The sequence below is a fragment of the Dermacentor albipictus genome, chromosome 1 (genome assembly GCF_038994185.2).
Source record: "Dermacentor albipictus isolate Rhodes 1998 colony chromosome 1, USDA_Dalb.pri_finalv2, whole genome shotgun sequence".
NCBI lineage: Eukaryota > Metazoa > Arthropoda > Arachnida > Ixodida > Ixodidae > Dermacentor > Dermacentor albipictus.
In genome coordinates, this window is record NC_091821.1 from 433,697,624 (window position 1) to 433,714,635 (window position 17,012).

Sequence of the window (17,012 nt, forward strand, 5' to 3'; positions counted from 1 at the left end):
ATTCCAGTTAATCTTTTAGCGGTAAAGACTGACTACATCATCATCATCAGCCTAGTTACGCCCACTGCAGGGCAAAGGCCTCTCCCATACTTCTCCAACTACCACGGTCATGTACTAATTGTGGCCATGTTGTCCCTGCAAACGTCTTTATGTCATCCGCCCACCTAACTTTCTGCCGCCCCCTGCTACGCTTCCCTTCCCTTGGAATCCAGTCCGTAACCCTTAGTGACCATCGGTTATCTTCACTCCTCATTACATGTCCGGCCCATGCCCATTTCTTTTTCTTGATTTCAACTAAGATGTCGTTTACCCGCGTTTGTTGCCTCACCCAATCTGCTCTTTTCTAATCCCTTAACGTTACACCCATCATTCTTCTTTCCATAGCTCGTTGCGTCGTCCTCAATTTCAGCAGGACCCTTTTCGTAAGCCTCCAGGTTTCTGCCCCGTAGGTGAGCACTGGTAAGACACAGCTATTATACACTTTTCTCTTGAGGGATAATGGCAACCCGCTGTACATGATTTGAGAATGCCTGCCAAACGCACCCTAACCCATTCTTATTCTTCTAGTTATGTCAGTCTCATGATCCGGATCCTTGGTCACTACCTGCCCTAAGTAGATGTATTCCCTTACCACTTCCAGGGCTTGGCTACCTATCGTAAACTGCTGTTCTCTTCCGAGACTGTTAAACAATACTTTAGTTTTCTGCAGAATAATTTTCAGACCCACCCTTCTGCTTTGCCTCTCCAGGTCAGTGAGCATGCATTGCAATTGGTCTCCAGAGTTACTAAGCAAGGCAATATCATCAGCGAATCGCAAGTTGCTAAGGTATTCTCCATCAACTTTTATCACCAATTCTTCCCACTCCAGGCCTCTGAATACATCCTGTAAACATGCTGTGAATAGCATTGGAGATATCGTATCTCCCTGTCTGACGCCTTTCTTTATAAGGGTTTTGCTTTCTTTGTGGAGGACTACGGTGGCTGTGGAGCCGCTATAGATATCTTCCAGTATTTTTACATATGGCTCATCTACACCCTGATTCCGTAATGCCTCCATGACTGCTGAGGTTTCGACTGAATCAAACGCTTCAATGAATCAATCAATGAAAGCTATATATAAGGGTTGGTTGTATTCTGCCCATTTCTCTATCACTTGATTGATAGTGTGAATATGGTCTATTGTTGAGTAGCCTATATGGAATCCTGCCTGGTTTTTTGGTTGACAGAACTCTAAGGTGTTCCCGATTCTATTTGCGATTACCTTAGTAAATACTTTGTAGGCAACGGACAGTAAGCTGATCGGTCTATAAGTTTTAAAGTCTTTGGCGTCCCGTTTCTTATAGATTAGGATTATGTTAGCGTTTTTCCAAGATTCCGGTATGCTCGACGTTATGAGGCATTGCGTATACAGGGTGGCCAGTTTCTCTAGAACAATCTGACCACCATCCTTCAACAAATCTGCTGTTACCTGATCCTCCCCAGCTGCCTTCCCCCTTTGCATAGCTCCTAAGGCTTTCTTTACTTCTTCTGGCGTTACCTGTGGGATTTCGAATTCCTCTAGGCTATTCTCTCTTCCACTATCGTCGTGGGTGCCACTGATACTGTATAAATCTCTATAGAACTCCTCAGCCACTTGTACTATCTCATCCATATTAGTAAAGATATTGCCGGCTTTGTCTCTTAACGCATACATCTGATTCTTGCCAATTCCTAGTTTCTTCTTCAGTGTTTTTAGGCTTCCTCCGTTCCTGAGAACCTGTTCCATTCTATCCATATTATAGTTCCTGATGTCCGCTGTCTTACGCTTGTTGATTAACTTAGAAAGTTCTGCCAGTTATATTCTAGCTGTAGGGTTAGAGGCTTTCATACATTGGCGTTTCTTGATCAGATCTTTCGTCTCCTGCGATAGCTTACTGGTTTCCTGTCTAACGGCATTACCACCGACTTCTATTGCGCACTCCTTAATGATGCCCATGAGATTGTCGTTCATTGCTTCAACACTAAGGTGCTCTTCCTGAGTTGAAGCCGAATACCTGTTCTGTAGCTTGATCCGGAATTCCTCTAGTTTCCCTCTTACCGCTAACTCATTGATTGGCTTCTTGTGTACCAGTTTCTTCCATTCCCTCCTCAAGTCTAGGCTAATTCAAATTCTTACCATCCTATGGTCACTGCAGCGTACCTTGCCGAGCACGTCTACATCTTGTATGATGCCAGGGTTCGCGCAGAGTATGAAGTCGATTTCATTTCTAGTCTCACCATTCGGGCTCCTCCACGTCCACTTTCGACTAACCCGCTTGCGGAAAAAGGTATTCATTGTCCGCATATTATTCTGTTCTGCAAACTCTACTAATAACTCTCCTCTGCTATTCCTAGAGCCTATGCCATATTTCCCCACTGACTTGTCTCCAGCCTGCTTCTTGCCTACCCTGGCATTGAAGTCGCCCATCAGTATAGTGTATTTTGTTTTGACTTTACCCATCGCCGATTTCATGTCTTCATAAAAGCTTTCGACTTCCTGGTCATTGTGCCCTAAAGGAGCCATAGGCTGAATATGACAAGCTTCGCGAACTTTTACTGAGTCAACGCATCCCAAAACAGAATATACTTCAAAATACGTGACCTCACACTAACGTGCCGCCTTTGGTGTTTCGGCGCGAAAAAAAAAAAATGAAGCTGTGAGTTTCACTTTGTCTTTTAACAAATGACATAATTGTCTAATTAACGACAATATAGTTCTCATAGAATGCTATATCAGTAGAAATTGATTTATTGTTTTGCTTTAGTGTCATTTTAACTGGACGCGAGATCAGAAAAGACGTAGTTGAAAATAGTCTAATAATTCTGACAACCTTGGACGCACAGAAATACCTGAGAAGAGATTTTGACAACGATCGCTTTGAAAGTGTATTTAGTTCTCTTTTCGGTCGTCTATTGCAGTTATTTTAACTATATACTTGCCTGAGAAAATCGCCAATCGGCAAGCAAGGCACTTCGTTGGGCCCTAAAAAGAATTCTGTCTTTCACCTTCAAAGTGAGCGTGCTTGCCTTGGAACAACCAAACACCCTTTATGCGCTCCATAAAGGTGCCAGAATGTTTAGTGTGCACGAAGACAAAAACGCGGACGGAACTCGCACAGTTCAGCACATTATTAGGCTACTGCGTAGCCCTGCCTCGACGTAGAGATTCCTACAAAAAAAAAAAAAATCCTAGATTTAACTCTGGCTTTGCGATGTCTCAAATGCCACGGGAATGATGGTTTGTATGTACATGGAGCTGTCCAATTTGCATGCTCGTGCATTCGTCATACCTTTTAGCGGCGTTATCCGTTACACGCTTTACATGTTTAAATATTCAAGCAGCGATTACCAAATACAGCAAGACCCTGCCGCGCACATGCGTAATCATCGCGAATTGTATTTTCTAACGCAATACCTTGTCCCAGAAGGAACAAGAAACATAGTCGCAAATCCTTGTGAAGCCACAAAAACCAAGTGGCACATCTATGCAGTCGTTCCAACACCGGCTACACCGCCACACATGCGCATCTCTTTTAGACACTAACGCAAGAGATACCTTCAAGTAACTTTTTTGGAGAACTGCATGCCTCTACGGCCGAGGTCTGCGCGATGAGTTTCAGGAAAGTTCACTCGCGCCTGCCTGGTCCTCGAAGAGAAAAAAATGTAATCTCCTGTCTTAGAGGTCCACAGAATGCCATGTTTTGTAGCGAGTGCAACGCGCGAGACGGGTCACTTTGCGTTTTTCCTAATGCTATCAAACAACGACGGCGACCTAGGATTCGCAGTTAGACGTTTGCCACGAGGCAGAACCACCACCCATCCATCCATCAGCGTCTATCCAGAGGTCAACGCAACGTGGTGGTCCACGAAAAGCAACCAACCCCACACTAAGGGGGGTCCCATTAAATGCTACCAAACAACGACGGCGACCTCGCATTGGCCGGTTGCTTTCTTGCCGCATATTCCCAAGCATCGGGCTTCGGAGGTGGGGTTACTGCGTAGTGTTGCAAGCATGGGCGTGGTATCGCAACGGATTTGACGATTGTGATTTGTTGTTGGACAGTTTTCAGATTCCCTAGTTGACTTGCCTAAGGAAGACGATGGTATGAAAAGCGGATACATATCGAGCAGTGCAAAGAGCGTCCTGATGTGAACTCGGACGTTTAACTTGCTCCCGCGTGGAGTGGGCATCCGTACTGAAGCCGTGTAACTAAGCCAATAAACCCCTCTTCCTCCATTTTCTAGAACCTGACGTTGCAGTCGATAGGATGGATGTATTCCTTGACCTGACGCCACATCAAGCTGCAATATGCTATGATGGCCCGAAATCTTGCATACCTCCATTAAGAGTCGTATAGGGCGAATTTTTCGCATGAAGTTAAATAGCAGTATTGAAAAAATTCGTTGGGAGCGGATGGTTTCAAGGTCTACGCGGGAATGGGGTGAACTGAAAGGTAAGAAAGGTGAGAAAGCTGAAAGGTAAGAGGAGCGTGATTTATGAGGTGTCGTTCAGCCGCGCCTCTACGCAGCATTCGCCTAGCAGGATGACTTTGCATTGGGCGGGATGACGACGTCTGATTATTTGTAGCAGCTGAGAAGTGTCCACGGTAAATAAGGCGAGATCTGTCCTCCAGCTCATCATGTTGAGGGAATCCTAAAGTTATGCTGGAGTCAATACTATGGGAGCTGACTGAGTAGTACATACGGAGGCGTTGTGTAATTTAATCTGTGCGTTGATCGCACCTTGTTTTTAGACATACGCGTACATTTAAAATATTATTCGTTGGACATTACAAACCTGCGACATTTTGCACTGTTCACTGTTGCGTTCCTATCGCAATCAAGATCAGATGGCAAGACAATAAACGGCGACCTTGTAATTTATGAAAGCAAATTTAGGCAAGGCGGTGCCTTGAACTGCCTCATGTGGTGCGAGTCAGCAGCAAAGTGAACGAGAGATGGCAGCACTGGCGCTTCCGTCGCGCAGGCGCGTCGGCCGCTTCTCAGCCAGCTGAGTAGGGCTGAGTCACTTCTATTTCACGAGATAGCGATAACGCGGCCTAGAACGTGCGCTCATTACCATTGGTCGGCTGCGTATGCTGTCTCAAAGCAGAAAACAAACACGTTGGCGCCAATATACGTTGACTACTTCCGCTTCTTGGTGACACCCATTCTTGTCAATGAACCAGACGACGTCTTCAATGCAGCCGACGACGGAAGCGAGAGACGCTTTTGACGGGATACTCGTAAGCTTTAAAAAATAATGGGTATTTACGCGCCAAAACCACGATCGGATTATGAGGCACGCTATAGTGGGGGACGCCGGAAATTTGGACCACCTGGGGTTCTTTAATGTACACCTAAATCTAAGCACACGGGTGTTTTCGAATTTCGCCGCCATCGATATGCGGCTGCCGCGGCTGGCATTCCATCCCGCGATCTCGTGCTTAGCAGCATAACACCATAGTTACTAAGTAACCACGGCGGGTGGTCGCAAGCTTTGAGCTGGGTGCTTTATTATTCCGAGAGCAACGATTACGGACACTTGAAGCGCATTTCCGTTGTCGGCGTCGCTGTGAGGTTTCGTATCAAGTCTAAGGGCAACAACACCGACGCCGCGCGCCCTACGCTGTATGTGCGAGCGAAGGCTTGCTACAGGGAGCCGACGATGGCGGCCGAATCTCGCCCGCTCGAAAGAGACGAAATCGGGCAGGAAGCGCGCCGTCTCCCGTCGTGTGCGAGGCACCGAGGGGAGAGAAGTTGGGACGGCGTTCCACTACGGCTGCATCTGAGCGGGTGCCGGCTGCTCGCGGTCTCCCGCCCGCTATCTTGAGAGCGATCTGCGTTGGGGACAGAGTTTAGGCGCGTCGGCGGCTCGTAGCTTTGCGAGTGCTGTGTGTTCTCGGCGCTCACTTTTCGCTGAAGCGATGGACAGCACGAATGTCACTTCACTAGTATCTACGGTCATCGAGTCGGATGTGTTCATGTTTGTTTGTGCACGCGTGACATCATGCTTGTTTAGTTAGTGCGCCTGTATTTACACGTTTGTACGGCAAATAATAGGGGACGACGCAACGAGCTATGGAAAGAAGAATGATGGGTGTAACGTTAAGGGACAGGAAAAGAGCGGATTGGGTGAGGGAACAAACGCGAGTTAATGACATCTTAGTTGAAATCAAGGAAAAGAAATGGGTATGGGCAGCACATGTAATGAGGAGGGAAGATAACCGATGTTCATTCCAAGGGAATGAACATCGGATTCCAAGGGAAGGGAAACGTAGCAGAGGGCGGCAGAAAGTTAGGTGGGCGGATGAGATTAAGAAGTTTGCAGGGACGACATGGTCACAATTAGTACATGAATGGGGTAGTTGGAGAAATATGGGAGAGGCCTTCGCCCTGCAGTGGGCGTAGCCAGGCGGATGGTGATGATGATGATGATGATGATGACGCCAACTAAAACTACTATCCTAACTTCGTATAGCTGTCCACTAGTTTGATATCACTATCGACTCTTCGCCTTTTGTGCGAAGTTGAGACTTTTGTTTTTTTTACTGAGGAGGCAAACTGTATTGCTTTACCAGGAGAGATACGTTCAGTACCTTTTTTCAGTTTCTTAACCAAAAGGTCAAGTTTGCGTCCCGTAACGAGAGCGAAACGAGGCCATCTACGCGATTTTATAAGTGTAGCGCCTACGTCACGCCTCGAAGAAAATGACGGAATGTCTAGAACAAAGCTCTTTGTCTGATCGTCATGGTGCCATTTTTTTGGTACTTATCTTTCAAGCATTCCAAGTATTCTGAGTTTTCTAAACAAGCTAAGACACACTTATGAATACGAGGGTAACGCTCGCATTGACTGATAGGCCACGCATCTTGGCCGCAGCACGCAATGCATCCAACAGGCCTAGAAGACCAGCAAGGTGGAGGACGAAGACACTCCAGACGTCGGAGACTGTAGGAAATAGCGACCATGCTGGCCGACAATCGGCTTTTGAACAACTTGTTGCAAGCAGTGAAAGGGAAAATGCTGCCTGCACCGAGCCTGGTGTTCACGCAGACACGCAAAGGTTCGCTTACGGTTCCTCCCATGTGATCTTTTTTGTGGCTCCCAACAGCCTTTTCAGCTTCTTTGTCTTGAAAGTTTCCTTGCGCCAGTGATCGATGTTTTCTGCAGTAATCTGCGAAGGTGTAAACGTTGTGTGAGCAAACAACGTTCTGTAGCGTACGATGATCATGCTTTTTAAGTTTAGCCTTTCTTCGTGTACCTTGCATGAGTGACAGTTGCTGGTCAACATCAAATATACTTCTTCCGAACGCGACAAAAAGTGAACTGTTACTGTTGGACACAATTTCTTACAAAGCGATATTACATGCGAAGAAATGTAACACACCGAACTGATGAGCTAGTTGATAAAATGCATACTACAACCGGAACACGTAAGAAGCAGTGTCTAGATCCTCCACATTGTGTGTTCGCGTAGCGCTAAAGTGCGTAAAGCACATAACATGCTCGTGACAGTTAATGTGCAATTTAAACTTAACTATGGTCGTAGCTGTTTCGTAGAGCTTAGTCTCTTAAAAATAAATTCGATTGGGAAATTTTCCTCCATGCGTCCGTCCGTCCGTCCGTCCGTCCATCCATCCATCCATCCATCCATCCATCCATCCATCCATCCATCCATCCATCCATCCATCCATTCATCCATCCATCCATCCATCCATCCATCCATCCATCCATCCATCCATCCATCCATCCATCCATCCATCCATACATACATACATACATACATACTTGGGAACGATGGGAAGTGACTGGATTTGTCAAAATGTTCGTGCTTGCGGCTTCAGCGGCGTGTCAGGATTGGGGGCTCAATCCCTTCGTCCGTGGTCCTTTGCCAAGATTGGAGTACGGCATGAATTCGAAGGTAGCTGGCCCATGCCGTCGTCCAACTTATTTACGCTGAGATCGTTGATGAAGTGAAGAACTGCTTCTCATCGAGAACGAGGAAAAAGGGGTTTATTTACAGAAATTAACTCAGTCTAACATGACTGCTTGAGAAAAATAGTATTAGTCCAACAGGACTGCATGAGAGAAGTGAACCAGTCTAACATGACTGCTCAAGAGAAGTGTGTCCAACAATCGCACAACCACAGTTTTTATACACTCGATCCGCCCGTCCACGACGCGGCGGCTGTTCGTTTACACATCACCAACTCGCAGCTGCTCTGAAGACCAGTTTACAGACACAAAGGCACACACATTCCGAAGCCCAAGCGACGGTGTTGAAGGTGGTGCCGTTCCGGAAAATCGACGTTGTCGATCGCGCGTCGCTCATTGTTCCGAGCCACTCCAAACCTTGAGAAGCACAAAAATAAGTCTTCCCGCGGTAGCTTCTCCAGGCGTGTCAAATCAGCCCCGCGTTGAGGAACTCTGGAATCATTGTCCACACACCGAATTCGTCCCGTCACCATGTCGAAGGGGCTGGAGGAAGGCGGCGGGTTCCAGCGCAAAGGTCGCTTCTTTGAACGCCTCGCAGCTGCAGCACGGAGAGGTGCAGGTGCGCGTCTTGCACCCCTTGTCGTAATCAGGTGGCAAGGTGGCAGTCTTGTTGTGCAACCCGCCGTTCTTTACAGCGCCTCCATGGCCCCAAAAGTCTCGACTGTCTAGCGCTGACAACCGCTAGGCAGGAAGAGAATGGCTGCTGGTCAGGGGGGGATTGATGTCTTGGCTCGCAGCGACCACCTGTGCATTGATGTCACCGCCCCAAAACATCCAACAAGGACAGGCAACTGCAAAATGAACCCCACAACACGGCTCTGCGCCGAGATGACGTGCATTGGCTCTCACTTTAGACTCGCTAGGCTTCAAAAAAAACAACAACAACATAAGTGCAGAAACAAAAAAAATGCTGCATTTCACTATGCCAATTTCTGAAGCAAATTCCTGCTGACAAATTCAGCAATCATGGAGGGAATCCTGCTAAACGAGAGGGGATCTTCTTCGCTTAATAAAATTAACACTAGTAACCCTAAAATTTAGGCGGGACCCCCAAACGCAGAATTCAAATTAGCCTGCTCAAACCATCCGCATTGCTATGCAACTTTCCCTTCTTATATCTAACGGAGAAGTTGTACTCTTGGAGAGTGAGGCTCCATCGGAGCAAGCGGCCGTTTTTGTGTGACATTTGATTGAGCCACGTCAGAGGACAGTGGTCGGTCTCGAAGATGAACTTCGCTCCGTACAAATAACACGACAACTTCTGGGCGGCCCAAACCAAACAAGCGCATTCCTTCTCTGAAGCGCTGTAGGCTTCCTCTCTTACATTTAGTTTACGGCTGGCGTAGAGGATAGGATGCTCCTCGTTATCGTCGCCGACTTGACTAAGTACCACGCCCATACCTCTGTCGCTTGCGTCGCATTGAACTATGAATTCCTTAGTGTAGTCTGGCGCGCGAAGCACAGGGCGAGAAACCAATAGCGTTTTCAAACTTTGGAAAGCGTTCTCTTTGTCCTTATCCCAGAGTACGTTACTCGGTGCTCCCTTCCGGAGGGCGTCTGTTAATGGACTTGCCAATTGCGAGTAATTCGGAATGTACCGTTGATAGTACCCCACAAGTCCCAAAAATGAACGAACGTCCGTTTTCGTGCGCGGCTGAGAAAAATCTCTAATCGTAGCTATTTTCAGCTCAGCCGGCCGTCTCATGCCCTGACCAACAACATGGCCCAGATAAGTAACCTGCGAACAACCAAACCTACACTTTTCCGCTTTCATCGTTAAGCCGGCTTCCCTCAACCGTGAGAACACCTGTTTGAGGTGCGATACGTGTTGTTCCCAGCTGTCCGAAAAAATGGCTACATCATCAAGATAAGGTAAGGCGAACTCCTGCAAGTCTTTTAGGACAATATCCATTAACTTAGAGAAGCTAAACGGCGCGTTCTTCAGCCCGAAGCTGAGTGCGAGAGGGCGAAAAGTGCCCACAGGCGAGATGAATGCAGCATAGCGGCTGGCACTTTCTGAAAGGGGAACTTGCCAGTACCCCCGCACGAGATCTATAGTTGAAATGTATTTAGCAGCGCTAACTCTTTCAATTCGTTCCTCAATGTTGGGTATCGGGTACAGCTGATCCCTAGTGATCGCATTTAACTTCCTGTAGTCAACACACGGACGAGGGTCCTTGTTAGGGGTTTCTACGAGTATTAGCGGTGACGTGTAGTCACTCTCAGCGGGCTCAATAACTCCCAACTCTAGCATGCGCTGTATCTCTGCCTCCATAATCTCTCTCTGTCTTGGAGACACCCTGTAAGGTTTTGATCTTACTGGTTCGGTAGAGGTCAGCTCAATTTCATGCGTTATCAGTTCGGTTCTACCCGGCCGATCGCTGAATCTGTCGAGATATTCCCCTAACACCCCTTTTAGCTCATCTAGCTGCTCGGGTCTTAGAGCATGCGAGCTTACCGAGTGTTCTACTACTTCTTCTAGGCCGATTTCAGAGTTGGAGGTTGCCCTATACTCCTTAAACTTGGTACCGATGTCATCCGGCTCTTTGACAGTATAGTTAACGACTCCGCTCCGCTCTACATACGGCTTCATCAAATTACAGTGATATATCCTCACTTCCTTCCTGCGACCGGGCATTCTCAAAGCATAGTTAGTTTCTGAAAGTTTGTGCAACACTTTAACGGGCCCGTCCCAGTGAACTTCAAGCTTGTTCTTTCTTGAAGGTTTGAGGATCATTACCTGGTCTCCGGCGTTAAACGTACGAAGCCTCGCATTCTTGTCATAATAGAATTTGGCGTTCTTTTGAGCTAGTGCCATGTTCTTTCCGACTAGTTCTTGGGTTGCGCTTAGCCGCTCCAGTAAATTTAGCACGTATTCAACCACGGTTGGACTCTCCCCTCTTTCCTCCCACATCTCTCTTAACATTCTCAGTGGAGACCGGAGTGTCCTCCCATACACTAGTTCTGCTGGTGAGAACCCTGTCGCTTCATGTGGAACCGTTCGCAAAGCAAACAAAGTTGCCGGCAGACAGTTCTCCCAGTCCTCCTTGTGCTCGTAACAGAGCGCACGCAAAACTCGCTTAAGCACCGAATGCCACCTCTCTACACTGTTCGACTGAGGGTGATAGACAGAACTGTGTATTAACTTTACCCCGCACTTTTGCAAGAATGTGGAAGTCAGTGCGCTCGTGAATACTGACCCTTGATCTGCCTGAATTTCGGCTGGAAACCCAACTCGTGCAAACACTGTCAAAAGCGCGTCTACTACTTCAGTGGAGCTGAGCTCTTTCAAAGGGATTGCTTCTGGAAACTTGGTGGCCGGACACAGCATGGTAAACAAGTACCTGTAGCCTGATTTTGTTTTTGGAAGAGGCCCTACCGTGTCTATTACAAGTCGTCTGAAAGGCTCTGTTATTAAGGGCACTACCTTCAGTGGAGCTTTCCAAGTCTCTCCTGGTTTACCAGAACGCTGGCAGGCGTCGCATGATCTTACAAAGTTTTCTACATCTTTGAAACAGCCAGGCCAGTAGTACTCCATAAGCAATCTTTCCTTTGATTTGTTTATGCCTAGGTGGCCGGACCACCCATTTCCATGACAAAGACTCAAAAGGTCCTCCCTATACTTAGTAGGTATGACTAACTGATCTAAAATCTTACCCTTTCGATCTCTGTAATGCCGATACAACAATCCTCCTCTCTCATGTATCGTTACGTTGCGCCTAGCAATGCCTTCTTTAGCTGTGTCACGTAATTTAGCTAAGCTCTCATCATTCTTTTGCTCAGCTGCCAGTGACTCTCTATCCACGCGTAAGAGTTGATCAAAGTTCTTTGAGGCCGGTGATAACAACGACCCTGTCTCGCTTGGGAGCGCGTCTGCATGCTCTTCCTGCAGGCTAGAACTCTGACACTCTAGTGCTACGCTCTCATTGAGCTGGTCGACTGGCAGGCTCTCCTCAACTGTTCTTTTGTCCCTCGGGCCTAGCTCGGATTCGGGTATTGAAGCTATCCCCTTTTCTGCTTCAGCTGGAGGAGCTTGAGCATTTTCAGCCGAAAGCGCCGCGATCTTACGAGCTTGGCCTCGGGTCAATGCCTGTACTATGCCCTCTCCCAGTTTGAGCCCTCTGTCACGCAGTAACTGATTCGAACGATTCGAAAAGATGTAGGGATACTGCAGTGACAAAAATTTGGAAACTGCAGCCTCAGTCTCTAGCTCCCCGAATGGTCCACTGATTTTGACTTTGGCCATGGGCAGACACACGCTGTGTTCTTCTACAACCTGTTTTATCCATGCTACTTCTCCGGTGAAGTCCTCTACCATCACGTAAGACGGATGGACAATGTCCAGCGTGGCGGCACTGTCTCTTAGCACTCGGCATGGTTTTCCATTAACTTGCAGGTCGTGGAGATATGGACTTAAAAGTTCCATATTCTCATCCTTTTCCTCCACGTAGGAAAAAACTACGCTTGGCTTCTCGCAGTTTACAGCTATATGTCCCAGTTTGTGGCATTTGTAACAGCGAATTGGTCTGACAGATTCGAATTTTCTTTTCTGTTCTTTTTGTGCGGTTTCTCCGTTAACTTTCTCCTCGCTCTTTTCTGCGGGCTTTTCCGCCATGTCTACAGGCTCGGATCGTCTAGCTTGCGCACCCTTTTTGAACGGAAATGGCTTCCGCGGTCCATTTCGACCGTCCCAGTTTCCCTCCTCGGCGTTCAACTTTCTACGGGTTGCGTACTCTTCGGCTAATTCAGCCGCCCTTTCCACAGTGTTTACATTACCTCTATCTTGCACCCACAGTTTCACAGCTTGGGGAATGGTTTTGTAAAACTGCTCTAGACACATGCATTCAATGATCATGTCTCTGCTGTCGTACGCTTCCGCGCTTTTAAGCCACTCGACTAGGTTGGCCTTTAAGCTATATGCAAACTCCGGATAGCCCTCGCTATCTTTCTTGCCTGTGCTCCTAAACCTTTGCCGAAAAGCTTCGGCTGAAAGGCGGTATTTCTTCAGGAGACTAGCCTTAACTTTTGCATAATCATATGCATCCTGCACACTCAATCTGGCGATTACTTCCGCCGCCTCACACGGCAACATAGACAGCAACCGCTGTGGCCATGTACTCGGACCGAAGTTCATCTTTTCGCAAGTCCTTTCAAAATTGCTTAGGAACAAGCCTATGTCGGTCCCGACCTCATATGGCTTTAATAGCCTGTCCATGCGGTACGATTCTGCCTCACTTGATCGACCCAGAGCTCCTTCACTTCCTTGAGACAACTCCAAACGTCTGTTTTCAAGTTCAAGTTGCATTTTTGTTATCTCGCGATCTTTATCGCGTTCCTCTCTCTCTCTATCCCGTTCCTCTCTCTCTCGTTTTTCTCTGTCCCGTTCTTCTCTTTCTTTTTCCCGTTTCTCTCTCTTTTTGAGAAGTTCCAATCCCATTTCAATATCTTGCTCACTGGCCTGATTGGAAATTAGCTCCAATAATTCCGATTTGAGCATTTCCTTGCGTACATTTAGGCCCAGTTCCTCACCAACAATCAACAACTCGTCTCTCAGCAGTGTCCTTAACTCCATGACTGCTGCTTTACTGCCTTGATTCTGCTCTCTAAATTTAGCTAGGAAAACACAACCTAGCTAACACACAACAATCTAGCTTCCCTACTGTTCTAAACAGAACAACCACAAAATGAAGCCTAGAGAGTCAAAGCAAAAACCAAGCACTCACCGCAGATACAGCACCATGTCGCAAAGTCCATCTCACCGCTGTCAGCCAGTTGTCAGGATTGGGGGCTCAATCCCTTCGTCCGTGGTCCTTTGCCAAGATTGGAGTACGGCATGAATTCGAAGGTAGCTGGCCCATGCCGTCGTCCAACTTATTTACGCTGAGATCGTTGATGAAGTGAAGAACTGCTTCTCATCGAGAACGAGGAAAAAGGGGTTTATTTACAGAAATTAACTCAGTCTAACATGACTGCTTGAGAAAAATAGTATTAGTCCAACAGGACTGCATGAGAGAAGTGAACCAGTCTAACATGACTGCTCAAGAGAAGTGTGTCCAACAATCGCACAACCACAGTTTTTATACACTCGATCCGCCCGTCCACGACGCGGCGGCTGTTCGTTTACACATCACCAACTCGCAGCTGCTCTGAAGACCAGTTTACAGACACAAAGGCACACACATTCCGAAGCCCAAGCGACGGTGTTGAAGGTGGTGCCGTTCCGGAAAATCGACGTTGTCGATCGCGCGTCGCTCATTGTTCCGAGCCACTCCAAACCTTGAGAAGCACAAAAATAAGTCTTCCCGCGGTAGCTTCTCCAGGCGTGTCAAATCAGCTCCGCGTTGAGGAACTCTGGAATCATTGTCCACACACCGAATTCGTCCCGTCACCATGTCGAAGGGGCTGGAGGAAGGCGGCGGGTTCCAGCGCAAAGGTCGCTTCTTTGAACGCCTCGCAGCTGCAGCACGGAGAGGTGCAGGTGCGCGTCTTGCACCCCTTGTCGTAATCAGGTGGCAAGGTGGCAGTCTTGTTGTGCAACCCGCCGTTCTTTACAGGCGTCGCTCATGGCGTCAGCTTTTTCCCAATGTTTTTAGATAAATTTCCAGGAATTAAAGTTTTCAAAGCGAGGCCTGGTTACATTTACAGCAATATATTGCTAAATATTATTAAGTTCGAAAGATCTTTGAAGCCACAAGGACGAAGGTTCGTGATGTCCGTCATTCTCACGTTGGCTGAAACGGCATAGTCGAACTTCCCCTAGGCTCTAGCGACATAGGTTTTTCTAGAATTTTTCCGGTAAGGAATGCGTAATGGGACCACGAGAACGCTCGTGCTAGGGAAGCGCACTTACCGGGCTGAAAGCAGCCATTTCTTTTTCACTGGTCGTGTCATTAAAGAGATGTGCGGTGACGTATGCCTGCGGATATAAGCAGCAGCGAAGTGCACTTGTGTTACAGTTCGACAACAGAACAGTAGCAGATGGGGATTTTATAGGTGCAGGATACCTGTATAGCAGTCTGGGTGGCTGCGTCACCGAGAATGATGTGCACCATGCGGAACGCCAGTAGGTCCTGCAGAGAAGAGAGCTACGGTTGTTTCAAGATAGCCGCAGTTCAGCTCGTCTGTGGTGACCGCGAGGACGCGATTAGGACGAACGCCGTTTTTTCTGGAAGTAATGGTTCTATCCAGAAGTTGAACTAAAGCGAGGAGGCAGACTCTGTTCGTCCAAGCATGTAGGTTCAACCCAGGCAGTAGTATCCTGATCATCCAGGCCGCACGTTTTGCCCAAACACTTGCAAAGAAATTAAAATTGGAGGCTATGGAAACCTTATAAGCTTCAATTAATGAAGAAATATTTGAAGAAAACAGGACGTGAAATGTCAATTGGGGGTTACACCATGACGGCAAACAAAAATGTTTGCGGAATACGGGGTCCCAGCAGACAGACGTGTGCAGTCGAAGTCTGCGTCACCACGGCGTGGCGCAGAGCGTGAACAAAGAACATCTCATCTTCATTACAGAGCCGAACCATGTAATGTAACTATTGCAGCTTCATGCAGTAAGACATTGCCGGCGAGACAATAGCCAATTGAATATTTTAGAGCGCAGCTCTTTGGCGTCCGTTCCTGGGTTTCGCGTCGTCGTCGGCCTCGTAACCAGCTCCATCCCCCTTTGCTGGAGTGGGAGACGAAGGACGCGAGCCGCGAATGGCGGAGACCAATGAGAGCGGCCCCTTCAGTGACGTGCGCGCGCGATGCTGGTGTCATGCGGACCCTCCTTACGGCTCGATGCGCACTCGTGTCTGGTCTCAGCCGATCCGCTCGTTTCGTACTATCGTCTGCTCGCGCCACAGCTCTCGCCCGTGCCTGTTTGGTTCTGTTGGGTCGGTCTCGTTCGCGCTTGTTTTGGTTGTTATTTCGACAACAAACGGTTACAAATATCCCTCGAGGCCAGCGCACCTTCCACAACTTAATGCGGTGAGTGTAAGACTCGTATCTCCGCGAATCCCATTCATGCAAGTGCGACGACTGATGCACGGCGGAGGCCAATATGGCATTAAGGGCCCAGTTGTGAACGTCTTTGTGAACGTCTTTGAGAATCAAGCATTGGTGTACCAAGTCGAACATATATCAGTCTATTTCTCCGACCACAAAGCTTCCTTCATGACTGTCAAGAACTGTTAGTGGAGTCTTTGTTAAAGGAATACGTGTGAAAAATAAAAAAAAAATTCTGTGATAGCGCATACATGTGTTGCTCGATTTCTTTGCCTCAATCTATCGAAAAGGTGAAACAGCTTATTTGCTGCGCTCAAATTTCGCATTAGGAAGTAACGTAATCGTCGGTAATTTTTTTCTTCAACGAGAATATCCGCGCATAAAAAGAAAGACATTTCTAACATGCTGTCGCAGGGCAAAATGTCACACGAGGCCGCCACCAGCATTGTTACCTCCGTCCTCATTTCCAGTCATGCTGTCTTACATTGATCGAACTACCATGGAGAAAAGAAACAAGCGAATAAGGAGCAATTGAGGCGTCACTCGGCGAGCCTTCGTGAGGCAACGCTCCGTGAAGTCTCTTCATCTTTCCGCACGCATCCAAAAGTCGGCTCAAGACGCGACCCTGCGCTCTGCGGAATCGGCTTAACGTGTTTCGTTAGACGCAAATTTCAAGCAAAGCGTACCTTGTCCAACTTCCTTGGCAATCACTCTGTGAATATACTCCCCCTCCCTCCCTCCTCCTCCCCCTCCCTCCCTCCTCCTCCCCCCCCGCGCCAAAAAGCTTGATAAACCCGGGCTGTTTATTGCAATTTATGCATTTACAGTCTTCGTCGAGACGTGATGTTAGGGCTGTCGCACCCGTTGTGTTTTAAAGCGCAGCTTTCTATGGCTGGGGTGTGGAAGAATATGTATCCGAGATGTTGACAAAAACAAAGCGCCGGAGTGATGAAAGCTGTTGCCCAAATGCTAGTCTATGACGATGGGTGTCGAAACGTCAGC

At 47.7% G+C, this 17,012-nt stretch overlaps 1 protein-coding gene across 2 annotated transcripts in view; it reads right to left on the reverse strand.

The window, feature by feature from the left end:
• Window positions 1-17,012, reverse strand: part of LOC135908338 (uncharacterized) — a 155,428-nt gene that overhangs the window by 68,782 nt on the left and 69,634 nt on the right. For both annotated transcript variants that reach the window (XM_065440102.2, XM_065440095.2), the window contains exons 11-13: window positions 15,021-15,086; window positions 14,867-14,932; window positions 7,095-7,195 (exon numbers count right to left, since the gene is read on the reverse strand). In XM_065440102.2, coding sequence (XP_065296174.1) covers window positions 7,095-7,195; window positions 14,867-14,932; window positions 15,021-15,086 — 233 coding nt within the window. The remainder of the gene's footprint in view (window positions 1-7,094; window positions 7,196-14,866; window positions 14,933-15,020; window positions 15,087-17,012) is intronic.